Source organism: Siniperca chuatsi, linkage group LG15, assembly GCF_020085105.1.
Source record: "Siniperca chuatsi isolate FFG_IHB_CAS linkage group LG15, ASM2008510v1, whole genome shotgun sequence".
Classification (NCBI taxonomy): domain Eukaryota; kingdom Metazoa; phylum Chordata; class Actinopteri; order Centrarchiformes; family Sinipercidae; genus Siniperca; species Siniperca chuatsi.
The window spans coordinates 22,049,538-22,068,173 of NC_058056.1; the positions used below are offsets into that span (position 1 = coordinate 22,049,538).

Below are 18,636 nucleotides of genomic sequence, written 5' to 3' on the forward strand. Positions count from 1 at the left end.
CCTTCCTTCCTGCTTCCATTTTTACTACACAGAAATAAAGCACAATAAAAGCACTGGACAAAAAGAGCTGGTCATAACAGGTTGACACCCTGCCATCGTCAGACTTTAATTTCCTGAAAGTTGTGAGAATACCTCAATCACTGATGTGATTTCAGCATTTGAATTCCTCCATTTTCAACTGTCTTGACTTACAGTGAAGTTGTATATAAATACATATATTTAATATTAGATTAAGACAAGCAACCATTCACTAAAGCCTAGTCAAATGTGATCATCAAACATGTACTTGAACAGCAGAAGTAGTAGTTACTGTGACAACTATGACAACAAGTGAGCCAAATTCACAAATACTCCAAAGAGAAAATTTTAAATTAAATACAATTAAGAAACATGTTGTAGTCTGTTGTCAGTGACCTGCTAAAATATCTTGTAGTTCATATAAAAAATGGAATGTGCAAAATCAGAGTACTTCTATCACCACTGTGTAAAGAGTGAGCTCTCTGCCTGTGTATCTTCAGCACGTATCCCTCCCTGTGTATCCAGGTGTTCAGATTCACTCCAGAGGTTCAGTGTCTTCAGTAAATAGATCAGCCAGGTCGGCTACTGTCAGTACGGCAGCCTCTGAGTGTTTCATGGCTGTGCTGGTGTGACTAGAATTAAAGAAGCTTTTATCAACACTTTCAGTCAACTGAATGTATGGGTTTTAATTACAAAAATGTCAAAAGTACAATTTCCTATATTCTGTGGCTCTTACCTTTTCTCTGCTGTCTTCAGCATTGCCTGCATCCTCTCTTCAATAGTGGATTTGATTAGGAATCGGTGAACAAATGTCGGCCTGGTGGACAGAGAAAACAACACAAATTACACAAAATGTACAATATAGTGGTGTAATATTAAAAGGTAAATGCTGTACAAATGACAACCATGATTGCTTATGGAAATCGAATTTGCAGATGTTTTCTGAGGAAGGAGATGCATTCAACACATTTGTTAGATGGGTTCTGGTGAGTAACACTGAATGTAAAAATAATTTTTGTTTGTTTACAAGAAAACTCCACAGGGCACCTTTAAGTCTCTACAGTAAATATTTTCAAGTATTAAAATAATAAACAATAATAATAATAATTGTGCAGTGTTGAAGGAGGAGTGCGCTGTCTAAGCGCTTTTTGCTCAGGCATTGTGACTGGAGCTGCAACTAACAATTCTTTTCACCATCGATTAATCTGTTGATTTTTTTCTCAATTAATAATTTTGTCTATAAAATAGTGAAAAATGCTTATTACAATTTCTCAGAGTCCAAAGAGATATAATAGCTTGTTTTGTCTGACAGCCTAAAACGCAAAGACATTTTATTTATTATTACATATGACAAAGAAAATCAGAAAATCCTTACATTTGAGAGGACTGAACAAAACTTTTGGCCTTTATGCTTGAAAAATGACTGAAATGATTAATCGTTTATCAAAATAGTTGATGATTGACTAATAGATTAATCGCTAATCGTTGCATCTCTCACTGTGATATGGCAATGAAATATGTTGTCAACAGCTTGTGAAGAGGATTTGTGCATTCAGTGTAGACCACTCAACTATCAGTGCAGTATTGTGTGGTGTACTATTAGCAGTGCAGTTGTGGCCTTGCAGTCTCAGTCCAACCTGTGCTACCTATCAGCAAGGAAAGTAACAGATTCAGCAATAGATGTGGTCCAAAACACACACAAATATGACAGCAGCTATGAAAAAAAAACTGTAGTCTAAAAGTCTAAACTGCTGAAAAATTTCCTGGTTAAAATACTGGTGTCCACTGACAGATTTAACTCCCTGCTTCTTACTTGGTTTGTCCAATCCGGTGCACTCTGCCTATGGCCTGGAGCTCATGAGCAGGGTTGAGGATTGGCTCTACAAGCAACACGTGAGTTGCTTCAATGATGTTCAGACCATTGGAGCCCGTGTGGAGAGGAAGGAGGAGGATGTTGATCTTTTCTTCGTATTTGAAGGAGCTCAGATTCTCCTAGAAAATTGAAGTCAGTGCAGTAGTTACAATCACATCTGAGTCATGTGATATCTACAAAGTGATATAACATTTTTGGCTTAATTTGTTTGTTTCAATACAGCGATCTAAAAAGTAGGTCTAAGGGTTTTTATAGGGTTTTAATTTGGTTTTTAATCAATATGGAATCTGCTGATGGCAGACATTTTGTTGCAGTACTCAATATCTTTTTTTCATTTTTCAAGTTAATAATACAAGTATCAATGTTTACCTCCTGGATTTTACTACTGATGAACCTCTGAAATTAAATTAAGATCACAAGGTGCCTTAATGTTCTACTTAATGCAGGGCAACCCATCCAAACTCTAGACAAATTCTTAGGTTGAAATAAAAACAAAATACCAAAGTGAATTGTCCTTAAGTGGTAAACCCCACCTGGTGTAGTTGTGTTGCACAGTGCAGGGAAAAGCAACTGTGTGGTTAAGTGTTAAGCATATTTAGATATGGTTACAATGAAGATTCAAACCTGGAATTTGTGAATCCCATTGATTTGAGAGAACTCCATGTTATTGTCAAACAAGGCCTTAGCAATGATGTCCAGGACACTCAGCCACTGTGCAGAAGAGAAAAAGAAACAAACTGGGTCAGATCCAAACTTGATATCATCAAAATAAATCACTATCAGGCAGGGATAGTTTACAGTTACCGTGGAGAAGACGAGACACTTGGCCCCGGGATCGGTCACTTGAATCTTCTTCAGTGTTCTGACAACTGCTTCCACTTTGGTAGAGTGGCTTCCCTGACAAACACAGGAAAAGGAAAATGAGTCTACAGTGTTAATTAATATAAATAATGGCCCAACCAAAGCTGTGTTAAATTACAATTACATACATTACAAGGCATGAATCAAAGTATAATCCCCTAATAAGTGCTAGTTATGGTCATAATAACATCTCAGTTGTTCAGGTGAGCAACAAAATACATCTAACAGCTTTTGGACAATTAAGCCAGATGGAACAATCATAACAATCATAACATCCAGATTTAGCCATAACTGACATGATAAAAACTAAAAATCAAGATCTGGGCCTGTATTACATGAGGACAGTCTTGCTGACTGACCTTGACCGGTATGTCCTGGTCCTGACTGGACGACTGGGTGGTGAACACGTAGGAGATCTCTGCGTGGGACGTGGTCTGCCTACAAATGGCACATTTGATGGCCCGCCGCCTTGAGCCCATGCTGTACTGCTCCACAATGATAGCAATGCACTCATTACAGAAGCAGTGGCCGCAGGTCAGCACTGCCCACTGGAGAAAAGAGAGCAAGATGACATGATGAAGGCACTAATGGGGATTTGTGCTAGAAAAATATTAACTTTATTTGCATAGTACTTCTCTTAACATAGAACAAAGTCCTTAAACAAAGAGTCAGAGAGAAAGTAATACAATTCCACAGTAAAAAATAAAACCAGATAAATGAGATAACATGATAAATGAAAATAAATCAAAAAACATAATATAGTCCAGGAGATTTAAAATCATTCAAGTCAAAAAGTCAGTTATTAAAAGGTGTGTTTTCAGCTAAGTAGCGTGCAGACTTAGGAACTGCGAGGAGAGCTTTTACTGTCTACTTCAGTGTGTGCCCCTGAACATAAGGGCTTTGTAGGTCAGAAATATAGCTTGGAGCCAGTCAGTTTAACCTTGTAAGTGATCAATAGAATTTTTAACTGAATATCTGAAGCAATGGGAAGCCAAAGAAGGGATGCTAAAATTGGGAAAATATTTGGAAAGAGAAAGTTGTTCTCCCAAAGAGTGATGCTTATGTGGGAAAAGACTGCAACTTTGGTTTGGGCTGTTTAACTTGTTTCTCCAATAAACTTGATAAATATAAATGTAACATATATAAATCACACATGTAAATTCCTAAATTCACATTACAAAGACACAAATGAAAAGCTCAATCAGACAGTACACATAATATCCAATAACCAAATGCCAAACACATGAATCCTGGTGCAGGACGAATCAGCTTTAGACTAGTAATTTCAGTCCCTGGCTGTCTGTAAAGCTCAACCAGTGTATCAAAATAGTCAATAACTAGCAGAGATGTTGCATAAAATAATGATACAATTACAGTCTGTGAGACATTTAAAATCTACCGCCAACAATTCTTCCTTACAACTAAACTATGCTCACCTCCTGTCCCAGGGGCCGGGCACAAATGGGACATGGCTCTGGGTTCAGCCCTCCAGTAGACTTGTCCTGGGACTGGAACAAAGAAATGTATGTTATTTGGAGTGAGATCATGCAACACAGTTTGAGATAAAGTCTCTAAATGAGCTGGGAAAGAATTTATGTGCTTTGTAGTTACTCTCAAATGTAAATTACCTTCTCCAGATTTGTGAGATACAGAAACTGGCCGAGCTTCTTTTGGAGCTGAGACTTGGCCACTGCCTGGTCGTTCAAAAGCTTAACTCTGTTCTGCTCCACCTGGAAGCAAAACAACAGCGGGCAGAGGTCAGGAATGCAATAAAAATAGTTAAGGCAGAATATTACATCCCTGGAAACTTTCACCAATAAAAAACAATTGTTGCCAATACTGGGTCAGAGGCTAGACTTGAGCTTATAATTCCTCAATGATGGGTCTGCAGTGTCAACATGTGGCTTGCTTTCAACAGTTTATTCATTCGGACCAATCCAGCCGTATTACACACATTCATATTAGCTGCAAAATTTTAAAGAAACAGTCAGCCCTGCCATTACATCAATTACACTACAGTTCATTGTGAAATTATCATCCAAAACAGAACTCAGCTAAACAATGTCAAGGAGTTTCCATTTGTGGAAGCTGGTTATGTTGGCTACAGGAACAAACTTTACACTCTGTATCAGGGTAACTGTGCTGCAAAGTGTATCAAATGGTCGTGTGACCCTATTTTGGGTTGAGATCTACTGATAAAGAAACACTAGGCTGGACAGTACATTCAACATTAGTGTGAAAATGGTCTTCGATGTAAAGCGACCCTGCAAATCAAGATTAGTTTTGGAGTGGAAATTAAGTAAGTAAACACACACTTTTGATGATTTTAGAGCCCTAATAATACAATATTCTTGTTTTTCAAGAGAGGGATCACTCCTCTGTTGCTCTTTCTGAGGTTTCTGCCATTGTTCCCCACATTAAAGGGTTTTTTTGGGGGGAGTTTTTTGTTATCCGAATTGAGGGTCTAAGGATAGAGGGTGTCACATGCTGTACTGATTGTAAAACCCCTTGAGGCAAATTTGTGATTTGTGATATTGGGCCTTTTAAACAGGAGAGACTGACATGAACATGTTGTAATAATAGGTAATTTAACTCGCCTCATGAGGCTCGATGATGTGCAACAGTTTAGGCTTTGGTTCATCAGGCAGACGCACACGTAGTCTCTCTGTGGCCATGCCCAGCTCATCGATGGCAGACACGTGATTCCTCAGCACCATCCAGTACTCATGCAGCACCTAAGGGACAGAGGTTTTTTTACTGCCAACAATATGACCGTGACACTGTGCAGAAAGGCGATTGTTGCTAAAAACTAATCATTCAATGATTAATACGCCGGCTGGCTCACTTTCTAGCTCATACTCTAACCTCGTTAAGTAGTTTGTTATTCATTTAAGCAATATGACACATATTTCGCAAAATAATTTAATGCTATGAGTATGATGATAACATTCATTCAACAATTTTATAGTGTTGTTTTTCTATGGACAGACAGCTTATGATGTATTTCTACATTTATAAATTGCCTCATGATCCTTTTTACAATTTATAATGGATTACAAAATAAATAAAATCATATAACAGCCATGTGTTTCTGGACATAAAACATTTCTGAAAGCACAGATGACATATTGAATCTCAAATACATTTTTAAACCATTCAACCCAATTAAAATTTGTAAACCTCTCTTGACATTTTGTCTCAAAGGAAGAGACATTATTGTCTTCAACTTGCTGGAAAGGAATCTATTGTTACTCAAACTCTGGCTTTTTAAATAGGTTGTGCTTGTATGCTTGCTTCAAAATGAAGAGAGGAGTTGTAAGTGTTTGTGTGTGCAGACCTTGTACTCTTTCTTCCAGTTCTCAAACAGCTCCATGAAAGTGTTGCCCTCCTCCACCAGCTCTGGGTCCATGCGTTTAACTTTTGCAAAAGACAAGATGGCTTTCAGAGTGCGCTCAGTCTCACTGGCTGCCCACAGGCCTCGGCTGGTGGTGGGGAGACGGTCGTCCACCAGCCCCTCTTCATCTTCAATCATTTCTTCAAAGATGGCCGTCTGACCCTTCACCCTGTCAGGGAATTTTCCTCATAAATCATCAATTTAAAAAGCTTTCATGCAATTTGCTTGATAGTCTGAAAGGTCTAAAAATGTTGCTCTACTTACGTGTGAGAAAACAGCTTGGACTCATAATCTGTGAAAAGTTCATCTGCTTTGCAAAAAACACAACTAAAATATAACGAGAGGAATATTAGTTATATTAAAAAGTTAGTTTAACAGGCACTGTCACAATTTAAAAAGCAGAGTTTCATGTTGCTGATGCTTATGAAACTTATTCAAAAGCTCAGATGAAATGTTACAATTTGTGTAATTTAAAGTAAAAAATGCTGATGTCTTACTTATTGAGTGGCAGTCTCATAGGCCTGAGGTGACAAATGGTGACCTCATCAATGACTTTCTTTGAAGCCGGGCCTTCAAGACTCTTCACAGCGTCTTGCACAGTCTTTTGGGATTTCATCAGATCTTGCATTTGTGATGTGAGTATGAACTGCAAACCACAGGCATCACGAAACCTGCAGGATACCCCATTTACTTTTATCACCTTTGTGTAAGGATAACAATTAACTATCAACCTATTTTTGAATAAATAAATAGTTTACTTGTCTGCCATGGAGAGCTTGTGGGCTTGTTGTTTGTAGCTGGACGTCAGCTCATTCTTGACACGGGACACCAGATCATCGTCGTTTGAGCACCGGATTGCCCTCTGGATAACGTCCAGCCACCAGGGAGAATTCAGCTTGACCTTGAGAAAGAAACATTCCAAAATGTGGATGATGATAAAGTGCATGTTTGATTATTACTGAGTCCTGCAACAAAAGGTAATGCAGGAGGCCTGTAGAGCCTGTAAAACAGCATTTATATAGTACCAATAAACTAGTCATTAAAAGTCATTACTTCTATTATGACTGGTGGAAAGCTCCTTAATACAGTGTGAGCCAGGTCAGGAAACATATTTGTAAAAGTAGAGCAAGAAAACTATTCTACTAATTACTATGGTGTGAAACAAATGTAACTTAGTACATTTTCTGGGGACACCAGTGGATTTCCTTGAGTGTCCCTGAACCCCACTTTGGGAGCAACTTAGTCAGGTTTAAATTCAGGTTTATGGCTTTTATTAAAAAGGTAGTTATCACCCAATATATATGTCTACAAACATTGACTTAGCACTCTTAAACAACATAGTAGTATACATCATACTGTATATTCATTTGGTAGATCATCTTTTATAATATGAAGCACAATTTGCCTCAGTGTAGATGTAGAGAAGTTCTCACTTTGCGTTTCAGCTCTTTGATGTTCTGTAGCACCGGCTGGAGACCCTGATGGGCGTCTGCTACCTCAGAGTCATATTTGGTCATGTAGTGCTGTCGCAGCTGCTCCGCCTACACAGACACGGAGAATGATAAAAGCAAACTGCAGTGGCTATTCTTAAAAAATTATATAAAACTGATACGAACTCTAACGGATACCACAGGTTTATTCCCCAAATTAACAAGTGCAAATTCCTTTTTGGAATAAATGTGTTCTGACTGAGAGAAATATTTATGAATCACCTCCTCCCTTAGTCGGTCATCTCTCAGCGTAGGAGGTATCCCAGGATGCTTTGCGCTCAGCAGTTCCATCAAATTGTGGGTAGCATGAAGCCTCTGTTTTAGCACAATAGTAAAAATCTGAAATATTTATATAAACTCGCAATATATAAAGTATCCATTATGGTTAGAAAAAAATGTATCAATGTCAGTAGAATGAAAAACTTAAAGACCTTAGCAACCCTGTTTTAAACCTAATGATACTTGTTTTACTTTAATGCCATCAGTCATTCTATTAGATGTCTCTTGTCAAACATTGGATGTCTGATTTCAGAAATGAAGCCCTTCATATGTTAATCACAGACGTATGAAAAAGACGTGAATGGGATGAGGCCATATACCTGTAATGAATCTGTTTTCAGTCTGCCTTTGTGCTCCTCTGATGAACGAAGAACTTCTCTATACATCTCTACCGCCTCTCCAAACTCATCTGCAGGTGGCAAAGGAACCAGTGATTATTAGAGACACTCAATATGTCCATCACATGTAGAGTTAATGAGACGTGCTATACAAACCGCCCCAGTATACTCAGCCACATTATACATAACGCCTTACTGAGACGTGCAGCAACAAAACATCTCGGTACAAAAAGTGTTGGGAGACACAAAGATGAGATCATGGCTTGTGTTTTGTTTAAACTGATTCCCATGGGAAACTGGGAGCAGTGGGAGCACAAGTACAGAAGTGGGGATTTATACCTCTGATGATGTGGATTCCAGCCAGGCCATTGAGTGCGCACACCAATTGTCTGTGAGCTTCTTCACACTCCACTCGACATTTCTTCTGCAGGGACTTCAGGAGCTCCTCCATCGTCATGGTGCTGGGGAGGGGAGGTACGGCACAGACAAACCCACTCAACAAACCCTCCAATGCAAATTACACAAAATGGGTCAACTTTAAATAAACACAACTGCACATTGTATAATTGACAAAAAGGTTGCTGCGGTCTATTACCGTTACTAATGCTGTGATACTCTATTTAGTCTAGCAAGATTGTTAATTAACCGGTGCAGCTGCCTTCAGATAAAGACCTCTCCTCTCGCCTACGAGCGCCTTAAAAACATAATACCAAGTGTCATCTACCTTTTCTGCAGAGGCAGGAACTCCCCCCTCACAGCCTGTGGATGGCAGCAGGCCTGGCGCAGCCTCAGCAGCGGGCACAGGATGGTGTTGACGGTGCGGCGGTCGAGGCTGCCAAGTTTCAAGCTCCAGTCAGAGATCTTCCTGAGTTTGACCAGAGCATCCTGGGAGCAGACCTCATGCTGACGGTGGTAGAAGTGACCCTCGACGGGGGAGAAGTGCAGCCAGTGCACCTCCTCTGTCTGAGGGGGAATCTGGATCTGAAAAAACAGTTCACCACATGAACTACATTTTCTGAAATGAGCACAAATTCTGAAATGCAACATTGGATCCTGTCATTATTAAAATCTTTTTCAGTGTTTCAGTAAGAAATTTTTCATAGGCATGGCCAGATGGGGCCACTGAAAATCTTGGAGTGGCACACACGAGCGGGGGGAGGGGGGTCATTGCCGTGTGATGCAGTGACGGAGGCACAAAACCAGCTGGTTGGCTATACATTTGTTATTTTCTTTCACATGAACTATTACGAGTAAAGATACATTATTGATTTAAAGCAATTGTATCAGGGGGCCATGCCATGCCAACCCCCCCATCCCCACCCCCCCAGCAGCTCCTCTGCAAACAGGGTCACAGAATTAAAGAACTTTTGTTGTCCTACCTGATCAATGACGTCTTTTTTAGCTGATCGCCACAATAATTGAGCAATTACATAGTACAGTGGCTCTGTGTTTCCACGTCGATAAGGGCGATAAAGCAGCTGGTCCCACCAGTGTTTTACCCAGTATGGGTCAACTCCCAGGAAAAGTACAAGGCCATACAGATCTGTATGGAAAACAACATTAGTTTAGAGATTCATTTTGTTGTCTTAACATTGTTGTGAGCCTTACGACACCAATCACAGAGCCTCTTATCCAAGGCCTGCTTTGATACTTGGGGTATTTTTTTCAATGTAATGATTTTTTTTGGTATTACCTTCTAAACCTCTCTGGACAGGAGTACCACTGACACACCAGCGGTTGACAGATGCGAGACGTAGAGCCATTTCTGCAGCCTGACAATAAAATAAAAGGGAGCTTAAATAAAGTTTCAATAGACAAATTGAAATAAAACATTGTATTAAACACATAGTTTTTCACATACAACCATGAATAAATAAGATTTTATTTACACATTCCCAACTGTGGTCAGGATCAATATAGTATTCTAATATAGAAAGGTTATAAACACAAAAGCTATCTATCCCATAAAACCCAAAGTGCTTTATTATCCCCTAGTGTAACTAACCAAACCACTGGATTCACTTCAACTCACCTTCGCAGTGGGACATTCAACCATCTGAGCCTCGTCCAGACAAATGCGCCACCACTCCACAGCCACCAGAGGACTGGGTATGGCCATGTAGCGCTTCTGGTTGCGGAAGCGGCGTCCATCCTTGCTGTTACTGTGGGGAATGTCGACGTAGTTGAGCTCTGACCGCAGCACATCGTAGGTGGTGATGACCACATCCTGCTCAGCGAGCATATGTGGCTGGATGAATCCATGCTTCTTCACACCCTGATAAACCTGAGATAAAGGAGTCATATTAATTAGTAAAGTACTTTAAGCTGAGCAGTTTTTTCAGTGTGTAATTTTTGGAAGTGCAAGTTAAAATGTGAGAGAACAACAATTGTAAGACAAGAGGAGAGAAGTGTGTACATGCTTAAAGAACAAAAGTCAAGTGGCCCTCAGAGGCCTCTTCAGCAGGGGTGACAAGGAAGGGAAAGCAACATTTACAATAGATTTATTTTCTTAAACATTTGTTTATGCACAAATGCAACTGTCTCAGAATTAAATTTACTGGATTTTGACCATGTGTAGAGCTGCAAAAAATGGAAAGTAAACACAGCATCTGCTGCAAAAAACATAACATCGCACTTATCTGCCTTAATCATGTAAAACTACACTTGAGATAAAGGGCTGCATGTAAGTAATGTTATCTTTTAATGTGTGACTGTAATCTTAACAAAAGACACACAATGCATTTCAATGTTATTTAGACTATATACCAATTACTTGTACTTGCCTACCCACCAAATGACAAATGACATTTCCAAAACTTGTTCATAGTGTGCAGAGAAGTTCTGATAACTGTGTCGAGGTTAGCGATCTGACTCTTTTGGTGCCACCATCCATGATAGAAATATATGTAGTTGTGATATTTTAAGACAGTGGTACTCAAATGTGGTCTCAGCACATGGAATTTGCTTACATCAGATTTTATACATATTTCTACTGAATTCACCTTTTCAAGCTGAAGAAAGCATACTTAAAAGTCTGTAGCCATGCTAGTGGCTCTGTGAGGCTACAAGTACAGTTGAGGCTGATGGGAATGTCATTAGTTTTGCAGGTGTTTGGTCATAAACAAAAGTATTGGACAAATAAAAATTCATCCTCTGGTCTGGGCCAAAGTGGTGGACCGACCGATCGACAAATCTTGCTACCACCTAGAACCATGCCGCTAGCATGGCTAAAAATTCTATAGAAAATGCAGCCATTTCTAGTTCAATACTAAACCAGCTACAAGAAATAATCATCACATTTGGAGACCCTGAAAGAAAAACAACACCCCAACAGTTGACAGGATGCGTCTATTTTGGATTGCTGAGATGGTAATATGAGGTCTACTTTCTCACCAGCACTCGCAATGAGGACGACCTGATGTGCCGGTTGATCTCCTCCACCCACTGGTGGCAGATGGAGCTCGGGGAGATGATGAGTGTGGCACCGGTGGAGACAGGTTTCATGGCGACCAGGCAGTGAGGGCAGTAGAAAGGTGTAGTTTCAAGGCTTTCTTCTTTGTAATTTACGCAGTCTGCATGCTGCCACAGCTGGCAGTTCAAACACTGGACGCGAGCCTTGTAGTCAATAATGCCTAGTTCACCACAGATACACTCAAAGCGGTAGTCCGGGGTGTTGAAAGGGACAACAGACGCTCTGGTGGGGGTTTCTGTCTCTTCGTGTGAATCGAGCTGAGGAGCTTCTCCCCTTTCTTCACGTAGATCATTCATTCCGGGCATGTCCTGTGTATCTGACTCACTTTTATTCTGAGACATCTGTGGGGTTGTTGTGGATGTATCGAGCATGTCATCTGACTGATCTGCTTTCTTGTTCAGACTTTCATCCCATTCCTTCTTTGTTTCCGTTTCCTCTGGTACTAGACAGTCAGATGTAGGGTAGTACAGATCTCTTTGATCTTCTGCAAGAGAGTTTTGCAGAGCTGCTTCTGCCTTCTCTTTTGCTCGTCTCTGAAACATTTTTCTGGGCGTGCTCTCTGTGTTTTTGGAATTCTAACAAAAAAGAAATCAGACAAAAGTTAGATAATACAACCAAGTAATATTTGTAGCATAAAACATTTATATTTGAAGCTCTTTTCTTACAGACTTGGATGCTCCTGCTAAAGCCTTCTTCGTTTCTTTGTAGTTCTTTCCCAGTTTAAATGACCCTGCCAAGCCACGACCTTTGACCCGGTGAACCAGGCCTTCATCTATCAGCTTTGCCAGAGTCTTCCTGATGTGGTTGCGGTTTTTTAAGAGGTCATAACCGTAAGTGGCACGGATGTAGGTGAAGGTAGCGTTGACGGATGCTCCTTTGCCAGATCTCATCTCCTTGATTGCAGTGAGGAGCATGACACGCACAGCTGCACAAAAATAATGTAAAAAATCTAAATCAAACTGCAGTGACAAAAAAGCTGTGATGTCTGAGAGGATTGTGAGTTACATACTTGGGTGGGATATTTTCATTTTAGGCTGAACTTCAGACTTGCAGCGGATAACTTTCTCTCTTTCTAGGGGACGAGGAGGTACAAAATAATTTACGGATTTTCCCTGCCAAGACCAAAACAGATAAAGAATTTTACATTTTCACAATATGGCTGATGCCTTCTATACAGATCATGTTGAAATCAATAGAACAGTAGACACAAATCCTACATATTCCTATGACTGTTAATAATTGTCCATGCCACTAATTGGGTGAAAGTAAACAGAGAAGGGGAAAAAAGGGAAGAAAAGGGTGATATTCTGTATTTTTAACAAAGTCTGTATCTGCGGATCCTCACCACAGGCAGGGTGAGGGCCTCCTGCTCTAGGTCGTGTCGGGTGTGAAACAGGATAAGAGCCAGAACTTCCACCGTCTTTCCCAGCCCCATTTCATCAGCCAAGATCCCACCAGGCCACTCAACACCCGCCAAGGGAAATTCTTGTATTAAGCTGAAAAAGAAAAGAAAACAACAACAAAAAACTGATAACCAAAAATACTTTCATGCATCACTAAAAAACTCATCCTTGAAACTACAACAAAAGGGAGGTAACTGTGCATCCACAAAAGGACATCAAAATAGCAAATTAAAGGGTCAGTTCAGCCACATTCAAAAATACATATTTTCCCAGTTACCTCTAGTGGTATCTAGCCATGCAGATAAGTTTTGATTTTATGTGCTGAGGTTCTGAGGTGCCAGCTCATGACACCTGTGCTGCTGACCCAACACAATGGAGGTGAATTTAATTTAATTTGTGCTGATCAAAGAACAGGAAAAAATACATTTAAAATGTATAAGCAAAAGAAAACAGTTTTACGTAAATACTTTTTTACAAAAGCAACGGTTTCTTAGAAAATCGTTGACAGTGAAGCCTGTAGATTATTCTGCGTAATCTGGACATCGTTTGTGGAAAGACACATTGCTCTTGAGTTTTTCAAATGTCTTTTTTTTTTTATGTTATGAGCACCATGAAGAAATTCCATTCATCCCCATTGCATAGGGGTGGCAGCAGACGTTCAGATCTGTCTGGGTAGACAGTACTGGTGGTAAGATAGAAAATATGTGTTTTTGAGTTTAATGGACTGACCTGTTAACATGAGGGGATTCAAGTTCTTACCAGCCGGTAAAAGGGTTGTAGAACAACTTCTTGCCGCACAAAGTGATCAACTCCCGCCAAAGGAAATGCAGCATTTGTTCTGCAAAGAAATGGTAAATATTGACAATCACAACTAATTTGCTGTCATAGTCCTAACATAGGCCTTTTCCACTACAGGAACTTAACAACCTAAAGTGTAGCCATTGTCACAGTCATATCTAAATTCCAGCACTTCTCATGAAATAAATCCAAGTTCCAGTTTCCAGTTTCAGAGGAAAGAAATGCAACAGCTCTTTTGCAACATGGCAAACACAGCAAGACAGTCTGCTCTCACAGACCTCATCAGTCTAAAAATCTATGTTACACTTTGGAAAATGGTTGGCAGTAAAGAATGTGCATGATTTGTAGTTAAATGCAAAACCACAAGTAGAGCCCCCTCCTGCATCATCCTAAATTTCAAAGTTTTACATCTCATAAGAACGATTACCTGGAAAGATGATGATAACCACCAGTCAAGAGTGCAGCAGGGTATCAGGGCAGTGATGTACAGTTGTACCAGACATGAAGTGAGTACCTTTAGGTGAAGTGTTCCTGGATTTCTCTCTCCTCAGCATCCAGTTGACGGCCTGGCTCTGATAGGGTCTGAGAACAGGAATAAGAGCTTTGTGCTGGACGTCATAGGTCACCTCCTGGCTCTCTCTCTGGTGCAGATGCCTGACGTAATCATAGAGCTCCTCGACATTTTGCCTCTCCAAGTCGGTGTCACATTCCTCCTCCTCATTATCTACAAGTTCTACGTGGAAAATACAGCAGAGAAATATTTTTTTTCTAGACAGGATGTTGGTGTATTATTCTTATTAAGGGTTATACTTGATTTAAGCCCCACATTGTTTTTCATAAGATTCAATGGTGAGGCTGTCATGGTATTTGAGAACTTGGATCACAGCATGCATTAAACATTGGGACCAGACAATTACCAGGGATAATGAAATCGTAGAAATACTCCATTAACTTCTGCATTAGTTGATTTGCTTTCTTCAGCCGAGCATTTCCCTCGCTGAGGAACTCGGGCTTCCCGAGCCCAGTTTCTAGCAAGTAAATCCCCACCTGCAAGATGCAGATAAACAACAGCTGATGGAAGAAATTCCTTTTTTAAATTAAAGTTAAGAATCATGTTTTTAAATTACATAATACATTTCAGGCAGCATTGTTCTTCAAATTAAATGTTATGGAACTGAAACTAATGACAATGTAATACATATAAATATGCAGCCTTGTTTACATTACTAGTCTAGCAATATCTTGCACTCACATACAGTATCACCATAAACGCACTTGCAGTTAACCCTCAGTTTATCCGGCTATCTGATGATTAATCTAAACATTGAAGAAAGTCAAATAACTCGAGATAATTATTTTTTTCATTCTCTCCTCTCTGCAATGCCTTCATACCTTGACTGACCCCTCTTTTGCCTGGTGGCAGAGCTGCACCACCCTCCTCTTCTGCATCCAGTCGAGGTCCTCCAGCGAGATCACACTGAAGCCGCACTCTGCTGTGCAGGAGTCCTCATCAGGCCTCCACTGCAGTCCTGAGCTCTCATCACAGCTGCTGTAACTGAGGCAGAGCTGGTCACCCATCCTGTGGAGCATGAAAGCTCTCTGTTCACAGTCAGATGGGATCCAAGCCGGCCGGACGCTGAACTCCCCAACGAGCGCCTTCCAGATGTGGCCCAGCTTCAAAGCCGGCTCCACAGTGAGGGCCAGAGACGTTGAGGTGCTGTCTGATGACGTACCAGGGAGTTCCTCAGTAAACCGGACAGAGCTGGTACAGGCAGCCTCCGTGACATCCTCGGTGGTCGAGAGAAAGGAGATGCTGGGAGCAGCGTCAACGGGAAGAATGGAGCAGGTTGGTATCTGGTCATCTTCCTGGTTCACCTCGCTCTTGCGGTCCTCCAGCATATTCCAGTTCAACCTCTTCTTGTCATTTTCGTCCACCCTCACAGGAGGGGCCCTCTTTCTTCGGCTACTCATGGTTAAACTCTACACGGAAAGCAAATGAAGTGCTAATTACAAAATTAATTCTACTTTAAATTCATCTATTACTACACTAATAGTATACAAATATTTACATTTGGCAGACAAAGTGAGTTTCTCTTTAACACCAAACTAATGACAGCGTTTAAATGTAAAATATCTTTACATTCAAAATGCCCTTCCTAGGGCTCAGTGAAATGGACAATAAATAATACGCAATTACTAATGATCATCAGAAATTATTTCAATATTGTTTTAACGTATTGACACCAACATTTCCTACATATATCAAGCAATAACTAACTTTCCATCTCCCCACCCACTACACATTTGGTTTAGTTTTGGTGGTTTTCAGCTTTTTCCTCCCTCCTTAAATGCTTTTTCTACATGCACTGTATTATGCAGACACGACTTGTGAGCAGTTAAAAGAGTTATTTTTCCTTCTCAGATTATTTGATTGGACTTTTTACTGTACCGAGGAGGTAAAAGAATTCAGTAATTCACAAGCAAAAAAAAAAAGAAGCAAAGACTAGAGAAAAGTCAGAAAAAGTAAACATAATTACTTGTTAAACACTTTTCCTTTCCTTTAATCATATGACCCACTTAGATTTTATCTTGGTACCCTTTGGAGGGGCCAGGACACCCAGGTTGGGGACACTAACATGGATAGTGTTAGATTTTTCAAAAACAGACAGGTAAAAGCTGTTAAATAGAAGCTATTTACCCCCATTCAACTGAGCTTTAAGTCCGTTTCCACCACAGGGACTTTGTCATCTTGTGTATCGGGGGCTAGTTCAGGTAGTATGTCTAGTATTATCCTACAAGGCAATAAAACCTCCTTCAAGACAAGCTAATGTCACTGCTTGTACATTAGCACTTACTGCTTGTAAGTTAGCACAAGGCATTAACAGCTAACTTCTGTCACTTCACATTTCACCTACAGTGTACAGCATCCTCTGTGTTTATTTATCACGTTACCAAGGCTCATACTAAATCAGCTGCTAGCTAGCTAATTAGTGTGTCAGTTCATCTGTATGTTGGCTAACAAGTTACTGCTTTAAACACTCGCTCCTTCCTTTCGCTGAAAGTTTTTGTCCGAGGAAACAGGCAATGTATGAACACTGTTACACAATGAAAACACTTCCAGGCTGTGTGGCCGCGCATTTTATCGTTTGAACAAGCGAATAAAAACAAGCACATTTACTTTTTTCTCAGCCTCCCACAAAAGCGGTTCTGGTTTCTATCGCTTCATCAGAAACATCCGTTTCACGTCCCTGCAGCTCCACATAATCGGGATGACACGCACCAAAACACACTTCAGTTAGCGACTTCAATGTTGCAGTTCGCCATTTTTAAATACAGGAAGTGACGTCGGCGCAGGGGTGTGTTTTGGCCAACGCGGGCTTCAACTACAGCTGCGAAAAAAGTTACTCACTACTTTTATTTGTTTACTATGTCAATATGAGTAACTATGAGTAAATACAAGTATTAAATGTCAACTCTCTCCCATATTTTTAATTTCTGTATTTTTCTGGGCACCTTTGGTTTTGCTTTCAACCTACAGTTAGAACATCTTTTTCTAATAAACTATTAAAAAATGGCTTGTTTCTTAAATCATTATAAAAAAAAATGTGTTTTTGTTTGTTTGTGTTAAATTAGAATTTTTAACGCAATATAAAATATGTCCCCAGCAGCTACTTTCGAAGTTTATTGACTTAACAGTTTTTTTTAAAGAACTTTATGTAACCTTATGACACAAAATCCTAGTAGGACCAATTACAGTACATTCCTGGAGAAAAAGCAAGGCTAGCAACCACAAACAAAAATAAATAAATAAGCACTTAAACATAAATGGGTAAATATCGTTAAATAAAATAAGTTTACACTTCAAGAGTCGATAGATCAAGTTTCGACCTATAATTTAATAAATAACTCAAATTAATCATTGTATCAGAAATCATTTATAAATTGACACCCAATCAATGTAACAGACTGATGACCAATGGTGAGGCAAAAAATAAGTGAATAGATAAATTAAAGACAAAATCTTGGTCAAAACACAGCTCGAGACACCGCTTGAAAGAAGTTTTGCATTGACTGGTGTGTATCAGCTAGTATCTGTAAAGAAGAAAAAATATTCTTAAACTGATTAATAAACCAAGTTAAGGAGGGTTTATGCTTTTTCCATTTGCATGAATGAATGTGATATTTGCCCATAATGACAATAATATTAACCATGTCAGATATTTCTTCAAAAGATTATCTGTATAAACTTGAATTTTGAGTAAGTCAAAAAATGGTGGGATATTTTTCATTTTGAGACTTAACCAATTATGCAGGCTCAGTCAAAATTGAGATGGGACTGAACATGAATAGAAAATAAGTAACAGAGGTCGACCTCAAACAGAAATCGTCTTTTTAAAGTTTCTGCAGCTGGATAGTATCTATTAATCATTTTAAATCGTACTTCTTTAGCTTTTGGAAGCTTATTTTGTGACCTATCAACAGTATTGATTTCAATTGTTGAATAAAGTTCTATTTAAAAATTATGTTGCAGGATAGTACCGGGTATCAGCCACACGGTGGCAGCATAGCACGATCTTTTTATGGCTGCAGCCGCGAATTGCAGGTGCATCACATCTGTCACTGACAGGCACGGCGCAGCAGGACTAATTATGAGAAGTTTGACCAGTCTCTTTACAGTTTCCATCAGGAGAATAAACAACCTTCCACTTC

General features: G+C 39.7%; 1 protein-coding gene across 1 annotated transcript; it reads right to left on the minus strand.

Annotated features, from left to right (window-relative positions):
- Nucleotides 1–68: 68 nt before the first annotated feature.
- shprh (SNF2 histone linker PHD RING helicase) lies at nucleotides 69–17,265 on the minus strand. Its single transcript, XM_044166862.1, has 30 exons — nucleotides 17,105–17,265; nucleotides 15,319–15,906; nucleotides 14,844–14,973; nucleotides 14,441–14,659; nucleotides 13,888–13,966; nucleotides 13,071–13,221; nucleotides 12,735–12,837; nucleotides 12,391–12,650; nucleotides 11,647–12,300; nucleotides 10,286–10,537; nucleotides 9,947–10,025; nucleotides 9,633–9,796; nucleotides 8,978–9,234; nucleotides 8,593–8,714; nucleotides 8,236–8,324; nucleotides 7,859–7,951; nucleotides 7,580–7,687; nucleotides 6,905–7,047; nucleotides 6,644–6,817; nucleotides 6,411–6,473; nucleotides 6,090–6,315; nucleotides 5,350–5,487; nucleotides 4,381–4,482; nucleotides 4,189–4,260; nucleotides 3,112–3,300; nucleotides 2,696–2,788; nucleotides 2,516–2,602; nucleotides 1,832–2,010; nucleotides 755–835; nucleotides 69–650 (listed from the first exon to the last, which is right to left on the minus strand). The coding sequence occupies exons 2-30, from the start codon at nucleotides 15,895–15,897 to the stop codon at nucleotides 554–556; spliced, it is 4,983 nt and encodes a 1,660-aa protein (XP_044022797.1). The 5' UTR covers nucleotides 15,898–15,906; nucleotides 17,105–17,265; the 3' UTR covers nucleotides 69–553.
- Nucleotides 17,266–18,636: the final 1,371 nt, after the last annotated feature.

Bases quoted from the DNA above. Each gene is read 5' to 3' on its own strand.
- shprh (XM_044166862.1), bottom strand. From the start codon at position 15,897: ATGAGTAGCCGAAGAAAGAGGGCCCCTCCTGTGAGGGTGGACGAAAAT. The intron at 12,301-12,390 runs GTAAGAAAAGAG...CTTTTTTGTTAG, and splicing joins TAGCAGGAGCATCCAAGTCT to AATTCCAAAAACACAGAGAG. The intron at 5,488-6,089 runs GTCTGCACACAC...TCTGTCCCTTAG, and splicing joins ACTGGAAGAAAGAGTACAAG to GTGCTGCATGAGTACTGGAT.